Source organism: Sorex fumeus, unplaced genomic scaffold, assembly GCF_029834395.1.
Source record: "Sorex fumeus unplaced genomic scaffold, SorFum_2.1 ptg000024l, whole genome shotgun sequence".
Classification (NCBI taxonomy): Eukaryota; Metazoa; Chordata; class Mammalia; order Eulipotyphla; family Soricidae; genus Sorex; species Sorex fumeus.
Window position 1 is genome coordinate 18,392,370 of NW_026606081.1, and position 23,665 is coordinate 18,416,034.

At 54.0% G+C, this 23,665-nt stretch overlaps 2 protein-coding genes across 2 annotated transcripts in view; one reads left to right on the top strand and one right to left on the bottom strand.

Moving 5' to 3' along the window:
• The window catches only part of LOC130023708 (sodium/hydrogen exchanger 9B1-like), a 31,173-nt gene extending 19,951 nt beyond the window's left edge, over positions 1 to 11,222 (top strand). The window contains exons 7-11 of the mRNA XM_056114300.1: positions 1,243 to 1,349; positions 1,866 to 2,015; positions 6,092 to 6,200; positions 6,889 to 7,025; positions 10,989 to 11,222. Of these exons, the coding sequence (XP_055970275.1) occupies positions 1,243 to 1,349; positions 1,866 to 2,015; positions 6,092 to 6,200; positions 6,889 to 7,025; positions 10,989 to 11,204 (719 nt within the window). The 3' untranslated portion in view covers positions 11,205 to 11,222. The remainder of the gene's footprint in view (positions 1 to 1,242; positions 1,350 to 1,865; positions 2,016 to 6,091; positions 6,201 to 6,888; positions 7,026 to 10,988) is intronic.
• Positions 11,223 to 18,086: 6,864 nt separating this feature from the next.
• Positions 18,087 to 22,829, bottom strand: CISD2 (CDGSH iron sulfur domain 2). Its single transcript, XM_056114216.1, has 3 exons — positions 22,664 to 22,829; positions 20,045 to 20,259; positions 18,087 to 18,530 (listed from the first exon to the last, which is right to left on the bottom strand). The coding sequence occupies exons 1-3, from the start codon at positions 22,764 to 22,766 to the stop codon at positions 18,441 to 18,443; spliced, it is 408 nt and encodes a 135-aa protein (XP_055970191.1). The 5' UTR covers positions 22,767 to 22,829; the 3' UTR covers positions 18,087 to 18,440.
• Positions 22,830 to 23,665: the final 836 nt, after the last annotated feature.

Consider the following 23,665-nt stretch of genomic DNA (forward strand, 5'->3'; position numbering starts at 1 on the left):
AGGCAAACACCCCACCTGCTGTGCTATTGTTGCAGATTAGATAGTATTAAAAAAAAAAAAGAAGAAGAACACTAGAAACACAACTGAGTAGTCCTAGGATTGACTCCCGAATAAAACTTTTGATGAGATTTCTATTAGGCTGGGCTGGAGCGATAGCACAGCGGGTAGGGCGTTTGCCTTACAAGCGGCCAACATGGCCGACCCGAGTTCGATTCCTCCGCCCCCCTCGGAGAGCCCAGCAAGCTACCGAGAGTATTTGATATGCCAGACACAGTAACAACAAAGTCTCCAATGGAGACGTTACTGGGCCCGCTCGAACAAATCGACGATCAACGGGAGGGCCTTTACCTTACCTTACCTTCTATTAGGCTGCTTTTTAAAAACAGTTTGTTTCTGGGGTGCTGGAGCAATAGCACAGCGGGTAGGGCGTTTGCCTTGCATGCGGCCAACCCAGGTTCGATTCCCAGCATCCCATATGGTCCCCTAAGCACCACCAGGAGTGATTCCTGAGTACAAAACCAGGAGTAATCCCTGAGCATCACCGGGTGTGACCCAAAAAGAAAAAAAAATAGTTTGTTTCTTTGTCATAAAATTACATCATCAGAGGGGCAAGAGAAATAGGACAGTGGGGAGGGCATTTGTTGCACATTGTGGACCTGGGTTTGATCCCCGGCATCCCATAGGGTCCTCCAAGCACTGCCAGCAGTGCAGAGCCAGAAGAAAGCCCTGAGCATTGCTGGGTGTGACCCTCAAAAAGGCCAAACATTAAAAAAAATAATATAATAATATTACATCAGAGAAGATGCATCGCAGGCCCTGTGCCCCTCCAGCATCCCTGCTCCGACCTCCCCCGCCTCTCCCTGCCTCAGAGGACACAGAGGGCCCCTGGCTGCTTTGGTTTCCGGTCTCCTTGTCCGAGATGTGTGATAATTATCGCTTTTAAGTACGTATTTTTACATCTGCAGATTTTTTTCTATTTCTAATTGCTCCAGGTCCACGTTCACCTATTTATTTGATTAAATATGCCCCCCCCCAAACAATGATTGTCCTCATACCTCTGACCTTGAAAGAGCCCACAATATGCCATCGGGCTACATTAGCACGTGGCAGGGATGATTGGAGGCATTACTGGTGCCCACTCGAGCAAATCGATGAACAGCAGTATGACAGTGATACAGTGAAATATGTTCCTTTCTCTGTGAGCCACCAGGATGTCAAAGGTGTTCCCCGTCTGCCCCGCAGGTACCGTCATGCATAACATCCTGGGTTCTGTCCGGGACATAATTATTGGTGTGCTGATAGGAGCTGCCTTGGGAATTTTTGTTCGATATTTTCCAAGTAGAGACCAGGTAAATAAAAAAATTAACCCGTATCTACTGGTATAGTCATAAGCATTTCTGAAATGGTACACTTCATGTTCGATTCCCCTTCCCCAAAATTAGTTGCCCCCACACCTGTTCTCGGCTTCAGACTGAGCCCAAACGTGCTGGAAGCCAAACCGGGCCTCAGTGCCCACCTCCTCATAGGGAGAATAAAGAACTGTCAGAGAAGTCAGCTGGGCTCAGAGCCAAGCAGAGCTGGTCCTGGGTGGAGGAGCGGGCCCAGGGACGAGTGTGTTAGTGTGCGTGGTGACCCGGCACCAAGCCCGGTGGGGCCCCAAACCAGTATTTTAAGCTGCTGAAGTGTGGTAACATCTCCCTGGCACTGGCAGCAGAGAGGTGTAAAATCAAACGTGGCAATGGCCAGCCTGGCCAGCCACGGGTTTGCTGGAAGGTTCTCCAGATAGGCAGGCATCATCCAAGCAGGGGTGAGGCGGCGAGCTCCCTGCACCCCCCCGCACACTCCTTCCCTCCGCTCTCCTCCAGGAGCATGTCCACCTGAAGAGAGCCTTCCTGATCCTCGGCCTGTGCATCTCGGCCGTCCTGGGCAGCATCCGTGTGGGCCTGCATGCCGCGGGGGGCCTCTGCACGCTGGTGCTCACCTTCATGGCCGGGCTGAGCTGGGCCGCAGAGAAGGTGAGTGCGTCCACGGCCCTATAGGAAGAGATTCCGACGCTGGCGTCTCGGAGAGCAGAGCCCGCCAGGTGTGGCGCCGTCCCCGTCGGGCCTTGTTCTTCCCAAGCCTGACTGGTGCCTGCATTGTTCATTGGCTGAAAGTTTAATTCTGAAATGCATGAGGACACGCTCAGGGACAGGGATGAGAGTAAGGCCACAGGAAGGTCTGCTGAGGAATCAGATGTGCAGGGTCAGGGCTCAAGAGAGGGCCGTGGTCAGGGCTGTGGTCAGGACTGTGGGAGCAGCCTTGGGGCCTTGCACTGACCGCCCCCGCCCCGGGCCTGCTGAGCCACTTATTGCTGGTAATGGTCCCCAGGACCCCTCCATCAGCCGCTGGCCTCGCTAGTGTCCCTGCTGGCCACTGCGGGCAGCATCTCTGTGGCCGTGCTGCTCGCATCTGTGCCTCCTCCGTGTCCTGCTGGGGAAAGTGCTCTGAGGAACTTCTGTCTTGAATGACTGTCACCCAGTTGTCCCTTTAAATTGCACAGTGGGGGTGAAGGGTGGTTTGTGGGTCCCACCTGGAGGTGCTCAGGAACTACTCATGGTGTCTGGGGGTCCGTGTGGTGCCGGGTATGAAGCCGGGGCCTTGTCACGCGGAGCCCTCAGCCTTCTCCCTGGCCCCCAAATGTGTTTCTTTTTTTTTTTCTTTTTGTGTTTTTCGTTTTTGTTTTTGGACCACACCTGGTGGTGCTAAAGGCTTACTCCTGGTTCTGGACTCAAGAATTACTCCTAGTGACCTCGGGACCTTGTGGGATGCGGGGGATCAAACCCAGGTCCACTGCATGAAATCAAACACGCTTCTTATTTGTTCTCTGCCAGCTGTTTAGGTGAGTCCTACGTAGTTCTAGAAGAGTATTTCAAGTTAGTATTGTGCAAATGCTACGTAGTGGTTGCTCATCCACAGTGAACCTTGATGATATCACTGAGGAACTCTCTGGGCGAGGAACTGTGACCCTCTGTCATTATTTACATTTATACTTCTCTGGTAGGGATAGTTTTTCTTTTACTACCAGCTCACATTCCTTGCCCAGTTTTAATTGATTTATTTGCCCTTTTTGTTTCTGATTTCTAGAGTTTCACTATGTTAGGACCAGTATTCTTGTTATGTATGTATTACATATAAAATTTACTCATCATCAGCTTTATGATATCTCTCATGTGGAAATAAAATTTTGCATAGTCGAACCATCAAGGTTATTTTATTTATTTTTTTTTACTTTATTTAAATACCGTGGTTTACAAAGCTATTCATGATATCATTGTTTTGGGCATTCCATGTTCCAACCCCAGTCCCACTGCCCAGAGTGGCCTTCCCTCCACCACTGTCCCCAGTTTCCCACCCACCCTTGAGCCTGCGCCCCCTAGCTAGGCACACAATAATTTATTTTATATTGCTTGTTACAACATAGTGACCAACGGAATTGTAAAAAGTAGCTCAGTAAGAGAAAACTTGTAAAAATGGTTCTATCTCCCCTTGGGTCCTGAGGTCCTGGACCGAGGTCACCGGGCCGTTTGTTGCTAGCTGAGCCTTCCGAGGGTCACCGGGCCATTTGTTGCTAGCTGAGCCTTCCGAGGGTCACCGGGCCATTTGTTGCTAGCTGAGCCTTCCGAGGGTCACTGGGCCATTTGTTGCTAGCTGAGCCTTCCGAGGGTCACTGGGCTGTTTGTTGCTAGCTGAGCCTCCATGGTACTGTTTCTGTCTGTTGAGTTGAGTTGGCTCCTGTGCTGCTTTCCCGCCTGACGTGCTGTGATCCTCTAGGGGAGTCAGTCTTGTGGGAACTCGAGGTGTGAGAAAGGTCGGGGTCTGTGGAGCTGAGCGTGGCCGCTGGGTGGAAGGAGCCCCCCGCTCCACTCCGAGAGGACCCCAGAGTTCCCAGCCTGAAAACCCATGTGCCTAGAATGTTTGCGGTTGGGCATCTCCACAGAGATGAGTCTTGAATCAGTGGAGTTGGGCCACAGTCACCGTTGCTGCGGCTGGCAAGGGGGTGGTGGATAAGGGGGGGTCTCCCTCCCTTGGACACCCCAGAGTTCTCAGCTGGAGTTTCCAGGCTGTGGGGCAGGGGCGGAACCATCCGGGAGATTTTTGATATGTTTTAAAAATTACTTCTTCCCCCGAGATAATAAAACGATGAATAATTTCCCCACATAATTATCAAACACTCGGTAGTTTTTTGCCGATTTGGTTTTCTCTCGTGTGTGTGCAGCTCCTTTTGTGCGTGACAGTGTGACCAGCTCAGTGGCAGAGGCTTTCCCTGCACGTGTGTGGTCCCGGGTCCCACCCCCAACACCTCACACAAAACGAGACAAAGATCCAGACGCGCGTGTGCGTTTATGCTCAGGCGCGTGGCACGACCTGGGCTAGCGGGGTCTGCTCTTCCCTTCCTCCACAGCCTCCTTGGAGTGTCAGTGAGTGTTCTCTGACGCCTCGACTAGCACACAGCTTCCCCGACTGTAGGAGGCTGAGTGTGGGGGCACTCCTCACCATAATCTCTAGTAGATGAATTTTAGAATCAGCGCAAGAAGGTCCCGGCCCCAAAAATCTCATCCGTATTTTGTTTAGTGGCCAGTGAAATAATAATTGTAAAGTAAGTATAAAAACAAGCATTGCCAAGTAGGTAAAGAAGAGAGAAACCAATGAAACCAAACAGTAAGCAGAAGTGTTTTCTTTTCTTTTCTTTTCTTTTTTTTATTAAAAATGTGGTATGATGTGCTCTGAAGATCAGGCAGCATTACCATTTTTTCCTTTTTCAATCTTGTATCTGTCAAGTAGCGGCCAAGCAGGTAGCCACCTTGAGGGCAGTGTGGCTTCCACACGGAGAGCTGGGCGTGCAGTGGCCGGGACGGTCAGCCACAGGCCTCCTCACTCCCAGGGATGGCCTGGTGGGGCAGAGGGGCTCATTCGCAGGGGTGAGGCTGCTGGCACTTCAGGGTGAAGCCCTACGCCCTGTACTGTCTCTGGCCCGCGGTTCAGTTTTCCTTAATAGACAGTAACGGGAGCCACCTGTTCCCTCAGACCTGCCAGGAGTGATCCCTGAGTGCAGAGCCAGGAGGAAGCCCTGAGTACCACCAGGTGTAGCCCCAAGAAACAAAACAAAAATAATAGGAGATTGTTAGAAAAGATGAAGTCATGAAATTTACATACAAGTGGTACTACATGGAAAGTATCATGCTAAGCGAAATGAGTCAGAAAGAGAGGGACAGACATAGAATCTAGATTGCATTCATCTGGGGAACATAAAGTAGCAAAATAGGAGACCAACACCCAAGAATAGCTGAGATTAGTACCAGGAGGTTCACTCAATGGTTTGGAGGCCAGCCACACATGCTAGGGGAAAAGGCAGCTCAGATAGAGAAGGGAGCACCAAATAAAGGGTGTTGGGAGGATCCTCCCAGGATGGGAGAAGCATGCTGAAAGTAGACTATAGACCGAACATGATTGCCACTCAATGCCTCTTTTGCGAACCACAGCACCCAAAAGGAGAAAGAGAACAAAAGGGAATGTCCTGCCACAGAGGCAGGGTGGGATGGGAGGATGGGGGGTGGGAGGGATACTGGGATCAGTGGTGGTGGGAAATGGGCACTGGTGGAGGAATGGGGAAAAAAGAAAAGAAAAGAATGGCAGATATTCCCCAGAGTTCCTTCAGGAGCAAGTGCGACACTCTCATCAGAACTTCTTCCTGGGAGCTTTGGAACCCTGAGGCTGTGCTGGGGGGGGGGGGGGGAGGAAGCCATCATTAGTAGAGGCCTTCCCATGGCCCCTGAGAGCTGGGGGGCGGGGGGAGGGGGCTGGAGTCTCTGCCTAGCCCAACCCCTTACGCAAGCACAACCAAGTGGGCCAGTGCCGCTTGACTGTGTAGCCATGTCAGTTTCTCCCCATCCAAATCTAGGAACCGTCTTCGAGTGACGTCGTCCACCTACTGCATCACCCACCTCGGCTTCGCTTTTTCCCTGCGAGTCAGACGCCTTTGGGTTCCGACTGAGTTTCCGAGGGCCCGGCCCCGTGTGCTGCGGTAACTGAGAACGGCTCTCTCCCGCAGGTCAGCGTCCAGCACGTGATCGCTGTTGCCTGGGATGTTTTCCAACCCCTTCTCTTTGGCTTGGTTGGATCAGAAATCAATGTTTCAGCTCTAGAGACAAATGCTCTTGGTAAGAATAATTAGAGCCATAAGAATGCAACCTTTTTGAAAATTTGAGAAGAGACGAATGGTTTTCATTTTTATCTGCGGCATGCCTGAGGAACTCGGCTTGCTCCGGGAACATCTGTTTGCTCGTAACCAAAGACGTCCCCGAATAGTTCCTCCTCAGGCCCCAGGAAGTTGGGAAATGTTAGCTGCATCAGCACCTTTTCAATATTCCCACGTACAGTTCAGAGCTCAAAGCTGATTAGCCTAGAATTGAATAAATGCCGTATGTCCTGTTTTTCATGATTGCCACCACCATCAGATAATCTCCTATTTAGTGACTTGGTCACATTTACATTTTTATGAATGTTATTTTTATTTACTGAAGACTCCGTTTCAAAGTAAATATACAAAGAAGTATGGGGCTGGAGAGAGTACAGCGGGTAGGACTCTTGCCGTGCACGTGACTGCCCTGGGTCCGATCCCCGGCATCCCACATGGTCCCCTGAGCACCGCCAGGAGTAACTCCTGAGTGCACAGTCAGGAGTAAGCCTTGAGCAATGTCAGGTGTGGCCCAAAAACAAAGCAAAAAGACATAAATAGGTAATGGCCTTGAAATGCTTTGAATGCTTCTACAAACCCTGTCTGGAGGCATAAGGAGCCATTTCCTCCCAAATATTTGGTCATATGAATATGTGTTTATTCCACTGTAGGCACAGCTGTTGCTACTGTAATTTTGGCAGTATCGGCTCGAGTTTTCTTCACATTTTTATTGATGAGTTTTGCTGGTTTTAATATTAAGGAGAAATTATTCATTGCTTTAGCATGGCTTCCGAAAGCTACAGTCCAGGTAAGAACATACCAAGTCATTCTAAACAGCTTTAACGTTGATGGTTTTAAAAAATCTAATGGGGAGGCGGAGCATTAATACAGCGGGGAGGGTGCTTGCCTTGCATGCAGCTGACTCAGCTTCCTACAGTGGCATCTTGTATGGTCCCCTGAGCCCCGCTAGTGATCCCTGAGCACAGAGCCAGGAGTAAGTCCTAAGCACCACTGATGTGGCCCCAAAACAAAGAAAAAAAATTTTTTTGCTTTTTGGGTCACACCTGGAAATGCACAGGGGTTTCTCCTGGCTCTGAACTCAGGAATCACTCCTGGCGGTGCTCGGGAGACCATATGGGATGCTGGGAATCGAACCCAGGTCGGCTGTGTGCAAGGCAAATGCCCTACCCACTGTGCTATTGCCCTAGCCCCAAACAAAGAAAAATTCTAAATGAAAAATGTTATTCCTATCACAGGATTTTAGCTAATGCTTGTTAAGACGGTGATTAATCATAACAACTTTATAACTTAGGTAGTCACTCAGAAATCTATTTTAAAACATTCTGTGATTGAAAGTATAATTTTAATGACAAATACTACCTAAATTTATTTTTTTTAATTTCTTTTGCATAAAATATTAAAAAGTATACACCTGCAAATTTTAATTACTTAATTTTGCAAAATATTATACAACTAAATCTTACAACTTAAAGTAGAAACACAGGAACCAGAGGTAGCGCAGCAGCCCGGACATTTGCCTCACGTAGAGCCTGCCCACGTTGGCCTGCGGCATCCCACAGCATCCTCCAGACCCAGCCAGCAGTGCTCCTTGAGTACAGAGGCAGGACTGAGCTCTGAGCACCACCAGGAGGGGCCCCAAAAAAGCAAACCAAAGCAAACAAGTCAATAAATAAAAGTAGAAGCACATTGATCTTGATAAAATATATCTTCACCCTCTACCACCCACTGCCACCAGGAGTGCTCGCAGGCTGGTCCCTGGCCCTGACGGTCGATGTCCACCTGGGCTGTCTGGGGGTACAGTACCAGCTGCAGGACAGGCCCTGGCATTGGGTAAGTGCCGGAGCCTTATAAGGACTTTGGGACGATGGAGCGAGTGAGTGGACAGTGATTGGCCCTCTGGGTCAGTCGCATTCTTCAACCGAAAGGTCTTGGCAGGCCCCAGGGTGCGGCCACTCCAGAGAGCACACAGTGCTCCGTGAGGTGCTGCTCTCAGGTTCAGCCCCAGAAAAGGAAAGAAATGACCGATGATTTCCACAGGCTGGAGAGATAACCCAAGGGCTGGAGCAAATGTCTGGCAGAGACTCCGGGTTTTATTCCTGGAACCACAGGGTGTAACCCTGGTAAAAATAGTTGTTGTTCTTCTTCTTCTTGAATTTAATTTTTTGAATGGAAGCAAAGGTTCGGGGCTGTATCTCAGCAGTGGACATCTGCCGTGTGTGTGTGTGTGGCTCTGGGTTCCACCCCAGAACCACACACACAAAGAAAAAGAAGGTTGTTTTAATACTTAAAACTGCTTAATCGGGGCTGGAGTGAGAGCACAGCAGGTAGGGCGTTTGCCTTGCACGTGGCCGACCCAGGTTCGATTCCCAGCATCCCATATGGTCCCCTGAGCACCTCCAGGAGAAATTCCTGAGTGCATGAGCCAGGAATAGCCCCTGTGCATCCTGGGTGTGACCCCCCCCCCAAAAAAAAGAAAAAAAAAACTGCTTAATCTGGTTCTGATTCCCTGAAATTCTTTTCTCTGTTGTTATTGTGAGTTTCCATGCAACAAAATTTCTGCAGCATCAGGGCCGGAGAGTCATAGAACAGGGAGGGCGCTTTGCCTCACGTGCATGCAGCCCAGGCTCGGACCCCGCATCCCATTCAGTCCCCCGAGCGCTGCCAGGAGTCAGTCCTGAGCATCTCCAGGTGTGGCCCAAAAACCGTGACCGTGTGTGTGTGTGTATGTGTGTGTGTGTGTGTGTGTGTGTGTGTGTCCCGCAGCTTATTTCTGGGTTGTTCTCACGAATAGTTAATATAGTTGGGAGAGCAGGGCCCCAGGCGGCTCTTCCTTGAAGCCACAGGCTGGTCACCCTGAATTGCTGGGCTGCATGGACACTCCACTTGCCAGTGTGTTTTTTCTCTGCTGCCTGTGTTGGTGGCCGTGGGGCATGTCCTGGTCTCCCCTCCCCTGACCCCGTGGCACCCACTGGGCTCACTGTGGTGTTCTCCGTCTGATTCACGGAGTGGCGGCCACCCTTTGCTCCGCCTCCGGTCAGTGGTCAGCGTGGTGGGTCACAGCGTCTGTGCTCGTGGCCCCTGTCCCCTGGACCGGCCGAGGCGCATCATTCACTACTGACACAGATGGAGCCACACCACTGCCAGCGGCCAGGGCGTGGCAGAAACCGCTTAGACCCACAAATGATTTTAAAGTGCCAATCCAGCCAGGATGCTGTGGCTTCATCTACTCCTCCTTTCCTGCCTGCTGAAGCGGTGCTGGTTTTGCTTCAGTCCTTTCTCCTCTTCCTCTGTATAACAGTTCTGATGAAAATTAAGACGGAACAGAGAAGATAGAAAGAGGAGAACTAAAGAATTCAGTTCACAAATATTTTAAGGCCCGTTTGCTGACTGGCTTTTCCTAAAGGAAGAGTCACAGGAGCTGCAGAGCTCGGACAAAGACAAAGGTGCTGTGCTGGGGGTGTGCTCCTGGCTTGACCTCCAGCACCATGTGTGGTCCCCCAAGCACCACCGAGTGTGGCCACGCCCCCCAAAGAAAATGAATCATCAATTCGTTAGGTGGAAGTTCTTTGTCACCTATTAAGAGTGCCCAGGGGCTGGAGCAATAGCACAGCAGGTAGGGCGTTTGCCTTACACACAGCCAACGTGGCCGATCCAGGTTCGATTCCCAGCATCCCATATGGTCCGCCGAGCACTGCCAGGAGTAATTCCTGAGTGCATGAGCCAGGAGTAACCCCTGAGCATCACCGGGTGTGACCCAAAAAGAAAGAAAAAAAAAAAGAGTGCCCACATAACATCATGGGCTTGCCCTGAGTAGTTATTGAGTTAAGGACTAGTCCTTATTAAAATTTCCAGGAAGGTGCTTGCCATAGGACAAATGCTATCAAAGTATATAAATATTATTGTTGTGAGCGTCCTTGTTATCACATGAGCATCTGTTACAAGTCCTTGTGCTTTGGGTTTGGTTTTGTTCTGTTTTTATAGTTTTTTAGGCTTGTTGGAGTTGGTTTTCTGCCTGGCGTCTTTTCCTCCCCAGCCTCTAGTGTATTATTAGTTTGTGCTCACAAAAAGTTGTCCACATAAGAACTACACCAGTTTTAATCTCTGATTACCTTAAATTGAGGAATTCCTGGGTCAGAATGTCACTTGTCAGAAGTAATATTTCCACCCCTTGTGCCATTATTCTTCAACCCCTTAGACGATAAAGCATTTTTGTTGTTGTGTTGTTGTTGTTGTTTAATTGCTAAACAACTAAATTTCATGCTTGGATTTACTAAATACAAGGAACGAAGATCAGCGTGAAATTTCCCTTACGAAATCAGCAATAAAAACCTGCTAGGAGGTCCCTAGAGGGAAATGCAACCGCTAGGGCTTTCCTGGGGGTCCCTTCCCTGGCAGCCAGGGGTCTGCAGGAAGCAGGGAGCCCTCGACCCCCTCCCAACGGGTCTGGCCTGTTGTGTCCTGGTCTTCAGGGGAGTCACTAGGAACCTGGAGGCTTGAGTGGGTCGAGGGGCTCCCACACAAAGGCACCAAGAGCTTGCCGGTGGCCAGGGCTGTCACCAGCCTTGCAGCCTCTTCCCTCAGATCCGCGGAAGCGCCATTGTTAGTGCTGGCGGGTCATAGCCAGCCCATCGGGGCCTCCCCAGCTCAGGCTCCTCGCTCGGTGCTCATCTGGTGCTAGTGTTGGCTGAGTTGGTCAGAGCCTGGCGTGTTCACTCCCTTCCTGATGGCTCGTCCTTCCCCCCACTTGCAGGCTGTGCTGGGTCCCCTGGCCTACGAGACCGTGAGGGCCATCAACAAGTTCGAGCTGGAGCAGTACTCCAAGGACGTAATGACCGTGGCCTTCCTGGCCATCCTGATCACGGCTCCCAACGGGGCACTCATCATCGGCATCCTGGGGCCCAAAGTGCTCACACGCCATGACCCACGCGACTTCAAGGGAGAGCTGATGACCGTATTGCACCATTAAAATGTTTATTTTCTATCACCTGGCTGCTGCTTTTAATGAGTTATCCTACGGGAGAAAACACCAGAGGGCCAGGCCGTGAGGCGCCTGCCTGAGGACCCAGGACTGAGTAGCTGCTTGAGCTCCCGGGGGTCCCCGGGCCATGACACCCCAATGTTGGCTCAGTAGGAACTGCAGCATGCCCAGCGTCTCCCTGGTCAGGAGCACAGCGGAGCTGCAAGTCCCCGCCAGACCTCACAGCCATTCAGCCAGAGCATGAACGGGCCAGGTGAGTGCGTGCAGAGGGCAGAGGTTGCCTTCTCGTGGGACGCCCTGGCTGCGGGGTGATTTGCTGGGAAGTGAAGGGGGTTCAGCACTAGCTTGCAGCATTCAGCTAGCACAACGCTAGGCTCTGGGTGGAGGGACCATCTGAACAGGCTCCGTGCTCAGCAACTAAATGTGGGCTCCTTCTGGCACAGCTCAGCCTAGGAGGCTGTCCATGCAGTGTCTGTCGTTTCATTAATGTGGTTACAGCGGCATTAATGTTTATGGGGTGTTTTTAGCACTCATGCCTAGTTTTGAAGTATATTTTCTGCACCTTCACCACCTCCATTGCCCCAGACCCTCCCACCCCTCACCATCCTGTCACTTGTAGTCTGTCTCCCTACCTGCTTTTAGTAGCACTGTAGCACTGTCCTCCTGTTGTTCATCGATTTGCTCTAGCAGGCACCAGTAACATCTCCATTGTGAGAATTGTTGTTACTGTGTTTGGCATATCGAATACGCCACAGGGAGCTTGCCAGGCTCTGTCATGTGGGCGAGATACTCTCGGTAGCTTGCCGGGCTCTCCGAGAGGGGCGGAGGAATCGAACCCCGGTTGGCCACATGCAAGGCCCTAACCACTGTGCTATCGCTCTTTCTCCCCCGGGCCCTCTTCCCCATTTTAGTAGTTTTGAGTGAAATGCTCTCTGTTGTATTTATTTGCAGAAACAGAGTTAAATCAGAAATGGAAAGAAGCTCATTATAAATTAGTATAAATTAGGTACGACTTATGCCAACATGCAGAAATGCAGGATTGAGGAGTTCTTTTCCTTAGTAATAGAGTCTGTCACTGTCCTCCCGTTGTTCATCGATTTGCTCGAGCGGGCCCAGTAACGTCTTCATTGTGACAATTGTTATTGTGTTTGGCGTATCAAATATGTCACGGTTAGCTGGCCAGGCTTTCCCCTGCAGGCAAGATACTCTCAGTAGCTTGCCGGGCTCTCCGAGAGGGGCGAAGGAATCGAACTCAGGTCAGCGATGTTGGCCGCTTGCAAGGCAAACACCCTACTGCTATGCTATCGCTCCAGCCCAATAACAGAGTAATATCTGACAATAGAATCTGCCATTAGCAGTGCAGTTTCGGTTGATGTATTGATTGCAAGTCCCTTGAATAGCATTGGTCAACGGCCTCTTAGAAACCATTTGAACTTCTTCAGCAAAGTCCAAATATGGGAACTGGACATGAGTCTGATCTCACAGCTTCCCTCTTCTGCACAAGCCAGGTATGAAAATACAAGGCAGGAGAAAATTTATCCACGGTTGTACAAAGTCAAACAGTATGCTTCAGAGTCCTCTATTCCACTCAGATTGGGCCCTCGGCAACACCGAACCATGCAGGGACTGGAACTGTCTCACAGTGGGGAGGGCGGGCATTTGCCTCATACCCGGCAGATGCAAGTTCCATCCCAAGTGTCCAGTGTGGTCCCCAGAGCCTGCCAGGAGTAATTCGCAAGCGCAGATGCAGGAGCAAGCCCTGAGCATCACCGGGTAAGAATGGCCCTACAAACGAACGAACAAAAATAAAACCACACACATGGTCCCAACTGCCGGCACCCAGGGAGGGGGTAAGATCTGTCACGGCAGCACTTCTTGCCTCAGCACTAGGGTCCCCCTGTTTTAGACCACACCAATGTGTTCCTAAGTCATGAGGACTTGCCATTTTCACTGACAAGGAGATGAAAACATACATTTGCAAAACAGTAGTCTATACTTACAAGAGCGTAGGTTTTTGAATAGAAGTTGATCTTCGGTGGCTGGAGCAATAGCACAGTGGGTAAGGCGTTTGCCTTGCACGCGGCCGACCCAGGTTTGATTCCCAGCATCCCATGTGGTCCCCCAAGCACCGCCAGGAGTCATTCCTGAGTGCATGAGCCAGGAGTGACACACACACACACACACACACACACACACACACACACACACACACACACGTTGATCTTCATTTTCAAAAAAATAATAAATAATTTGAGAAATTTTGGAGGCCAAAGATGTAGTCCAACAGGCAGCGGCCATCGCGCCCATGGCCAGCCTGGGGTCATCCCCGCACCCCATGTGGTCTGTGCCAGGAGTGAGCCCTGACCCTGATCGCCATCAGTGTGGCCTTGGAGCTAGATCACAGGGTGTCCCCAGTGTCCCCCACCTGCAGAGGCTACTGGGAACTCTCAGGAGGGGCTGCAGATCACGGGGTCCCGGCTTGTCCCTTTTCCAGGGCACCAAAGTGGGGCAGCTGCACACTACTGCTCACTCAACATGCTCCTCTGAGTCAGCTCTGTATGTGTGTGTGTGTGTGTATAGATGTGTGCGTATAGATGTGTGTGTATGTGAGTGTAAATGTGTGAGTGTATATGTGTGAATGTGTGTATAAGTATGTGTATATGTGTGTGGATGTAAATATGTGTGTGGGGAGGGGGCCCTTTCCACCAGCTGGAAGGGTTCCGTGCTGCACGGGGGCCGCCTGCATCTGAGCCCAGGCTCGGATCTCTTTCCTTGCTCTTGTCTGCTGTTTCTTTCCCTGTCCCAGTTCTCCTTAAAACTGTACCACCCGAGGAAGCTGGATCGATAGCACAGCGGGGGGGGGGGGGGGGGGGGGGGGGGGACACATTTGCCTTGCACGCAGCCGACCCGGGTTCAATTCCCAGCATCCCATATGGTCTCCGAGCACCACCCGTAGTAATTCCTGAGTGCATGAGTCAGGAGTGACCCCTTGTGCATTGCCGGGTGTGACCCAAAGAGAAAAAGAAAAAAACTACTACCACCCGAAATGACTTTGCTTTTCAGTTTGGACCCTGGATGGCTCATGGTGGTGCTGGGGTGGAAGGTGCCGCACACAGAGCGTGTTGGGTCTCCTGAGCCATCTCCCCGGCAGTTTGTCCTTAAAGACTCTCAGGCTTTGCTGAGTAACCTCAGGGATGCGTAAACAGCCTCTTTCAACTACTTTCACCGTGAGCCGTCTTAGGAGACACCTACCCTAGCATCTATTGACACAGGCTTGCTCTTCTCGGATTCATTTACGTAATGAGTCGTGGTAGTGGATTTGCTGGAGCAGACACGTGACTTCCTCTTTGGTTCCTGCCCAGGGTCCTGGTGCTGTTTTGCTTTTAGAAATTTTCTGCAGGCAGTATGAGGTTGGTGTGTGATTGGTTGACTTGTACTTCTCAGAGTCACAGTCATATTGTACTGGTGTATATGATGGATTGGGGAGCATTTCTTACATTTAAAAAGAAGAAATAACTTCAGTATCATTACAATTATCTTTCTCGCAGCCCTAGTAATTTTAAAGTTACTTAAAAAAAAAAATAGACTTTTCCAGGCCAGAGAGGCAGCTCAGTGGGTTGAATGCATGCTTTGCATGTGGAGGCCCAGGTCTGATCATCAACACATGTGGTTCCCTGAGCACAGAACTGGGAGTAGCCTCAGGCACTGTACATGTGGCCCCAAAATAAAAACAAGAAATTCACATCTTATGGAGGAGGGAGCTCACCTTGCATCCTGCTGACCCGTGTTCAATCCCCAGCACCCCTCAAGGTCCCCAAGCACCACCAGGAGTAATTCCTGAGTGCAGAGCCAGGGATGACCCCTGAGCATTGCCAGGTTTTGCCCCAAAACAAAAAGAAATTCACTTTTCTATTCTTGATAATTGGTCTGCTAACATTTACGATTTCATCTTGAATCACTTTTGGTGTTCTATGCTCTTACAGGGAATTATACATTTCCTCTATATTTTCCTATCAACTGTTGACCCATAGCTGCATAAATATTTCGAAGTCAACATTGGTTTCATCCCTTTTCACTTCTCATCAGTGTTCATCATAAGTTGAAGCTGGGTCCGGGCTTTGAGTTTCTTAAGTACACTGATGGAGTGCTCTCAAGTCACTCGTGAGTGTGAGACGCAGAAGAATATATAATGGACACAAATGAGAATTTATAGGGAATTTCAGCAGTGGCGAATTAGTCATTGACATTTGAGTTTCCTCAGTAGTATAGGGTTCATCTCTGTAATCATGGTTACGTAACTGTGCCCTTTCTCCCTCTCCATTAGTCTGAAATCTCCTCTCTACTCATAGGGATGAGGGTCACTGACTGTTGGTGCTGCATTCAACACACGGGAATAGTTGAGAGGCTCAAGCACTCAAGATTCACGAAAAGGGGAGGGGATGCGTGTCCTTGGAAGGCTCTGGAAGTCTGTCCGTGTCCCTGAGACCCACACTAACGGGGAACTGCCCCATCACTGCTGGTGAACACGGTTTCTCTGCTCTCCCATGGAAAGAGCATTTGCCACCCCACAGCCGGCCTACATTCCTGCAAAAGATCAGAGCAGTCGACTTCGGACGTCATCAATATGCTGCTTGTTCACAGTGTGAGAGCCTTAGGCACTGCAGCGAGGCAGCCTCCGGGGCCCAGCAGGCACTGCCCTGGCTCCGGGTTGCAGCACACAGCCTCCGGCCCGCCCACCTGACCTTGCGGCGTCTTAGCTGCCATCAGGAGGCAAGTCACTGCCGTTCAACCTTAGAAACATCCAACTGAGCAGAACCTGCTGGGATCAGCCTCTGCCTGGGCCAGCAGGGGAGCCAGACTCAGGGCTGACTCTGGTCCGGTCACCGGCCCTCCAAGATACTAAACTGTCAGGCGGGACCCTTGAGCCATCCTGAGGCCACATGAACTAAGTGCTGCACCACGGTGTCTGGCTATCGGCACTAAGCCTCGACCTGCCCAGAACATGCCCTAGGGATAGCAGCCGCCTGTCCAGTCCTGACGAAGAGTCGGCTCAGCCTCGCAGTCCACCTGCTTGCCAGCCCCCGGCTGCTGTCTGCCCGTGTGCCCCGGCCATGCCGAAGTGCCTAAGCATCACCCCGGGAGCGTCTCCTCCCAGGTTGTCACAGCCCCAGTGAGAGCAGCTGGGGTGTCGCTGTGAGAGGCCATGAGAGGCCGGCCCGCCTGTCAGCTTTCCCAGACCAGTTCACGCATGCGGAAGTCAGAGCATGGAACTGCACAGCACCTGCTCCAGGGAACTGTGATGGGCCCGGCCTGGCTGAGCACCTGGAGGCATCGGGGCCAGGACCCTGCAGTTGATGCAGTGCTGGGAGAATGGGTCACACCCCGCATCAGCACCTGGCAGTTAGACTCCACCTATGTGTTTTAGGGAAAGACAGGGCTGTGTGAGGTGAGGGAGAGTCACAGGCACAGGCAGCCGAGCACTGAGGGGGGAGCACACCGGAGGACACGTGGGCCCTGGGGTGTCAGGGCTCTCCTGGGCGGCCTGCGGCTTGGCTAGGCTGTGCTGGTGACGACCCTGGTGGTGTCGCTGGTCCCCTCCCCTAGGGCCAGTGCCAGGCATTCCCCTCCCCTCCCGGCCCCCCTGTGCCTGTACTGGCAGAGCAGCTGCTGGCCTGAAGCACCCGCACACCCCGTGTCTAACCGCCAGGAACTACCATGACAGTCAGTGAGGCGGAAAGTACTCTGGGGTGTTAAAGTGACTTTCTGTAACTGATCTTCAAACTTAGCCTCCAAAGCTCACCCACCTGAGCCTCCACAGAGGGAAACGTTTCCCTTTCAAGGCCCGAGAGCACTGCAGAGCCCGGCATGGCACTGGCCCCGGCCACACAGCACTCACCCCTCCGGGGGTCTGTACAGAAAACTGGAAACGTGGATGACCTGACGACCTCAAAGCTGGACAAAGGACATCGAAGAAGGAGGAGTGCCACCATCTGCGCTGGCCACGAGGAAGCCGGGGGCAACGTTTGGACCCAACCGAGTCTGATTCGGCGGGAGCGCACATGTGGCCTGGGGGACTCGGGACCATGTAGGGGCCGGGACCCATCTCTGTGTACGCAAGGTGAGTCTTCAGCTGCTGCACGGTGGCTCCAGCCCCAGGGCCTTCACCTTCAAATCCCACCACAGAAGGTCAGGCCCCAGTCTGAGAGGTTGGTCGGGCCGTGCCCCTTGCAAGGGCCAGTCCCCCAGCACACCTGGGGGAGGGAGTCAGGTGACACCGCAGACCCCCCTTCTGTACTCTGCACTGTTTTTCTGCACAGGCGCACCCCTGAACGCTGAGCAGTGTCCCCAGCAGTCACAGCTCCATGATGCAGGTGGCTTCCCGCCCCCAGCCGGCGTCAGGGAGCTCAGGACCCCACACACAGGCCAGCCCTGAGCAACATCAACAACTGTTTCTGTGGGGGACTTTCATAACCTGTTCACATTTCCTCTGAAATCAGGATATCCATTTTATGGGATATTCGTCTCTGCTAGTGCAGAGTGTATTTCTCTGAGAACTCATGTAATTCTTGAGGGCAGTATTTCCCTTACTGGAAGGCCAAAAGAGGAAACATCCCTTCGGAATGATCACGTCGGGTGAGAGCCAGAGCACAGCAGGTGGAGCGCTTGCCTTGCATGCAGGCGACCTGGGTTCGAGCCCCGACATCCCATAGGGTTCCCCCAGCTTGCCAGAAAGGGATCCCTGAAGACAGAGCCAGGAGTAAGCCCTGAGCACCACTGGATGTGAGTCCCCCCCACCATAAAAGAAAAAGAAAGAAAAAGATTACACCTGAACTCAAAGATGCTGTATCTGAGAGCGTAGGGAGAACAACATGAGGTTCTGTCCAAAAGCCCGGTACTCAGACTGCTTTGGATCTGTTGGTTTTATTGCAGGAAGGTCTACTAATTCTTTGACGGGAGAATAAAAGAGTGCACAATTCAATTTCTATATAAAGGACTAGTTGAATATACAAATTATCAAATATAAACAGTAGTGTAGCAAGAAAATAAACGGGCAGAATTAACTATTACCCAGTAGCAATAATTAAGACGGCCTCGGGAAAGCCCACGGGAAAGCTCTGGTGCTCGGAAGGGGCGGCCGGGGGTGTGGGCGCTCCCCAGCACCCCGCTCAGCGAGGCCTCCTCTTCTTCCAGGATACGCAGGCCCACTTGGTGCCTGCTCGTCGGCTATACCTCCTTCTTCTTCAGGATCAGCGGGCCCACGTTGTCGCCCGTCAGCTCATTGTGCTTGTTGTGTGACCCATCACAGGCAGGAAACTGGGGACGAAGAAGCATCACAGTGTCATTTTACAAACCGTTTCCGCGAGGGGCTTAGCACTCCCCACCCAACAAAATTCCCTCTTAGGTGATGACAGTTGAATCTCAGCATCTTAGTTTCCTCTGCATTTTGCTCTGCATATCACTTTTATTAGCCAAATTTGGATCATCCTTTAAAATGCTTTCCTTTTATTACATTACATCATACTCTCGTGTGCTGAACTCGTTCTTAGAAACATGAAGTCAGGGTTGTCCGTGGGAGGTGTTCAGCCCCACGGCTGTGCCCAGGTGGGCCTCGCACGGTGTGCTGGAGTCAAACCCGGGGCCTCCCCCATGAAGGCTCACTCTCCAGCCCTTCGGGCCATCTTCCCGGCCCCTCAGAATATGGTCTGGACCGGCACCCTGTACCTTACCACACTCAGTAGCCCTGCCAGAAGCCTTGGCTGTCTCTTAGATCTGCGGTAACAAAAGGCATGTCGAACTGTGCAGCACTGAGAACCCAAGCAACCTAGCCTAAAGAAAGCAGGTTTCGGGGCAGGAGCTATAGCACACTGGGGGAAGGGCATCTGCCTTGCACACGGCCGACCTGGGTTCGATCACCAGCATCCCATAGGGTACCCCCCAACACCGCCAGGAGTAACTCCTGAGCACAGAGCCAAGAGTAACCCCTGAGCATCGCCGGGTGTGACACAAAAAACAAAAGAAGGGCTGGAGCGATAGCACAGTGGGCAGAGCGTTTGCCTCGCATGCGGCCGACCCAGGTTCAATACCCAGCATCCCATATGGTCCCCTGAGCTCTGCCAGGAGTAATTCCTGAGGGCACGAGCCAGGAGTAACCCCTGTGCATTGCTGGGTGTGACCCAGAATGCAGAAGAAAAAAGCAGATTTCGTCAGTAATTTAGCATAGTTGTCACTTCAAAGTCCTCCTTTTTAGCTAGCCACATTAAGAGCCATTCACAGGAGCTGGAGAGTACAGAGGGAAGGGCCCTTGCCTCGCATGCAGCTGGGCTGGGTCTGACCCCCAAAACCCACACCTAGTGTTACACAGGGATTTTCCCCCAAGCCTGTCAGGAAAATCCCTGTGTAACACTAGGTGTGGCCCCCAAATTGAAAACCCCAAAAGTCTTAATTATAGTTGCCACGTACTGGCTCATACCTACATTCTGTGCAAACCTCACTTCACCAAATCCTCAAAACTGTCTGGCTACTGGTGGCTGCTGGTACATTATCTGCTTTCTAAAAACTCATCTCAGAGACTGAAAATTAGGTAAATTACTCCCCAAGTCATTGTAGGTGTCAGATTTGAACAGTTGATCTTTTTTTCTTTTTAATTGCATCACTGTGTGGTCCACAGTTAGGAAGAAGTGCACATAGCTGATTCTCACTCAGAAGCTTCGGCAGCTTTCCACGGAGCTGGACACCCTGTCTCGAAACAGGAATGCCCGAGACATGCCCCTCACTGCCCTCTCGGGCCAGCAGCAGGTGGGGACGTGGGCGGGCGGGCGCCACCTTACCGTCTTGGATCGCCAGCACCGGCAGTACGCAGCCTTGGCGAGACACAGGTCCTCGATGTTGATCTCGTTCACCACTTTAGGGTTTTCCTTCTGAATCTTGAGATTGATCAAGCTGTCCTTCTGCTGCTTCTTCTTGGAGAGGAACGGCCGGACGGCCAGGTAGCCGAGCAGCGCCAGCACGCCGAGGAACGGCAGCAGCCGGAGCCATTCTGCAACTGAGCGTGGACAGGTCAGTCGGCTGAGTGAAACGCCACGGACATCACCCCGCTGGGGCTGAGGACTGTGTTCAAGAGGAACACAGTAAAACTCATGGGGGCCATGACAGCAGACTCGGGGGTAGCTGGTGAGTCAGGGACCACAGGAAGGCAGTGAAGTCAGAAAGGGGGCAGAGACCGGCTCTAGTGTGGGAACTGCAGCACCCTGACCCTCCTTTGTCCCACCACATCCCCGAGACCCCCAACAAGCGGCCTGGATCTGCGACCCCCACGACTGGCACGCACCTGTGCCCTGAGTGTGGCGAGGTCAGAGGCACTGCTGGCAGACCACCGGGCTTCAGGGCATGGCCCCAAGCACCCTCTGCAACACTCGAATCTCGGTCCCAAACCGCGCGTCAACAGCCCCCACGGGGCATCGCCCCTCTCTGGAGCCCGGGGACCTGACACCTCCTGATCCTGCCACGAGACCCCAGGGCAGCTTCCCCCGGGAGCCCCGAGAGCACGGGCGGGTGGCACTGGACCCCTCTGGCCGGCTCTCTGGTAGCTGCGAGGGCGCACCTGACCCCCCTCCCCCTGTCACAACTGCCCTCAGTGGGGTGACAGCACAGTGCCCCCGGGGCACTCAGCAGAAGTTCTGCTGGTTCTGGGGTGGGCCTGCCTGACCCCTGACGGGCAGCAGAACACACCGGAGCTGTTCTCAGGGCCCTGTTCCTGAGGCCCAAGGGCTCCACTCCAAGGCCACGGAGCCCCCTCGGCTGCCCAAGAAATGCAGCGTCATCCTGAGCCCAAAAGGGGGAAGGAGAAGCAGGCCCCAGTGCGGCCGCAGCCCTCGTTCTCATAAGCAGAAAAAGAAAATGTTTCTGAGCCCCGCTTCAAACTGCCACTGAAGTTCCCGCCCAGGTTTTGTTTCAGCAAGTCTGATGTCTCCTGACCCCAGCCTGTCCAACGGGGGAAATGCATGTACAGGGAGGGTCTTCCAAAGGAAGACTCAGGAGAAACTCAGCCTCTGAGGGCACCCTCCAAGTGCTTCGAAATAGCTCCTGTCCCCCAGCACCTGAGGAACGTGGGTGCCCGCTGTTGTCAGGTGTTGGTGCGTCTCCAGGGTACCCATGAGAGCTGCAGGCTGAGCTGGGACCAAGGCCAGCCGTGTGTGGGGACAGAAGGACTCCACAGTGTGCACAGACACCGGACACCACTGACGTAAAGAAAGGGACAGATGGGGTCTCCTGAACGCCCGTGGTCATCATCTGTTCCCGGCAAGGACCTCCAAGGGGGAGATGCATTTTCTAACCCCCACTGTACCCCCTCACCGAAACAAACGAAGTCACGCCAGCATGTGTCAGGCAGCACCGTTCAGTCAGGAGGGGCTGGGGCAGGATGGAATGTTTCCCTTTCTCGACACTTAACTCGCCTGGGCCATTAGTGTCACAGAAGCAACCCCAGCCTTCTGACCTGGAATCACCATGTCCAGGAATGAGTTCAGGGTAATTCTAAGGAGAAAAAGCACCACAAGGCGGGGGTCGTGTGGCAGCTGACCCACTGAACACCAAACACTACAGTTGCCCCTGCAGCTCTGTGGAAGGACTGGGCCGACAGTAACAGATGCTAGAGCAAGATGAAACTGCACTGGTCTGGGGATTAAGGAGAGAGCTGATAAGGGTGAAGGACAACTTCCCTAAGTGCCGCAGTTCATAGGGTTCTGAGAAGTCAGAGAAGTCCAGATCAGGTGACCATAAGCACCTGATCCCGACAGATCTTGTGTCCATGGTGCTTTTCTGTTGCTTGTGTCTCAGGAGTGAAATCCGCAGGGTGGGCAGAGGGGTGCTTCACCCCGCCACCCCCCGCCAAAGGAGGGAATGTGCCAGAATATGCCTCCGGCCTCTGCAGGCCTGAGATGGGGCCGGCCGTGGACGCAGGGTCTCTCTCCCCTCTCTGCTCTGATGCCCGGAGCCCACCCCGACCTTTCCCCCTGGGCAACCCCCACCCCACCCCCGTGTCCTGGCATCAGCTCCCGTGCAAGTGCCCGTGCGCGGGGTCCCGCGGATGCCCTGGCCGGCGCGGTCTGCGCTGACCCCCACTCCTCCCTGCCCTGCTCGGGCCGTCTCCCTAGGCTGCTGCGGGCTCCTCCCCGCGAAGCTCGCACCCAAGGGTGTCCTGCGAAGGGCAGCGGTGGGGAGTGGACCTCGGGGAGGGGCTCTGAGAAACAGCCCCGGGTGGACCCGGGCCCGACCCTAGCCCGCCAGGCGCGGCTCCCGCGGGCGCTCTGGGCCCTGAGTCCCCTGACCCGGTTCGACCCGGTCAGGGTGGCCGCGGTCCGGCGGGCCCGGAGGTCACGCGGGCAGCCCCCGGCCGGGCCCGCGACCCCCGCGCCGCGCCGCCAGCCTCGGCTGCAGGCGAAGGTTACCCGTGAGGCGGGCGAAGCCGGCGACGCTCTCGGGCACGGGCAGCCGCTTCAGGTAGGCGGGGAGCTGCACCTTGACGATGCGGGCCACGCTGTCCAGCACCATCCCGGCCCCAGTCCGCGCTCGCCGGCCCGGTGTTGCGCCTGCGCCCGCGCTCCCGGCGGAAGCGGCGGCGGGGGCGGGGCCTGGGGAGGGGAAGGCGGGGCTGGAGGTCGGAGGGCGGGGCCTGGATAGGGAGGGCGGGGCCTTGTGGGGCGGGGCTACGGGGCGGGGCCTGGCGGCGGGATGGGGCAGGACCTGGTGGGGAGACAGGGCGGGGCCTGGCGGTCGAAAGGGGAGGGACCTGGCGGTGGAAGGCGGGGCTTGAGCGGCGGGGCGGGGCCGGAGGCAGGGCGAGACCTGGCGGTGACGCGAAGCAGTGAGTGGGCCTGGAAGGGGGGCGGGGCGGGGCCTGGCGGCGGGAGTGGGGCGGGGCCTGGCGACGAGGGCGGGGCCTGGCTGGAGCAGCGGTGACGTGCCAGGCGCCCATTGGCCGCCAGCGGGGCGCCGGCGGATGACGCACGGGGGCGCCGGCGGATGACGCGGTGGCGCGGCCCGAGGAGGCGCGTGCTGGCGGCCGGCGGTGCGCAGTGCGCGACTGTCCGTGGCGTGGGTCCAGCGGGGCGCTGGGCCCAGCCTCGGGGTCCCGCCCTGCCCGTGGTCTCGGGGCCGCGGCACGGCCCGGAGGGAGGGCGAGGCGGCTCCACGTGTCCCTTTTCGAGGGTCTCGTTCCAGAGGGACGGGCAGAGCGCGTGCGCGTGCGTTGTTGGCGCGGCCGGCCTGTCCAAGCCCGGGTGACCGTCCCGTAGCGAGACGAGAGCCGGGGCCTGCCGGGCGCGGGCTTGGGTTGGGGGGCGGCCAGGGGCCTGGGTTCGGGTGGGCGCTGCCCGGCCCGGCTGCAGCGCGGGAGAGAGACGCGGTGCAGGTGCTCGACTCTGCTCGGGGCTCTGGCTTCTGACCTGTCC

Coding starts and splice junctions, on each gene's coding strand:
- CISD2 (XM_056114216.1), bottom strand. CDS start 22,766: ATGGTGCTGGACAGCGTGGCCCGCATCGTCAAGGTGCAGCTCCCCGCC. Junction 20,260..22,663: donor CGGCTTCGCCCGCCTCACGG/GTAACCTTCGCC, acceptor GTCCACGCTCAG/TTGCAGAATGGCTCCGGCTG. Junction 18,531..20,044: donor GGTGCTGGCGATCCAAGACG/GTAAGGTGGCGC, acceptor CTTCGTCCCCAG/TTTCCTGCCTGTGATGGGTC.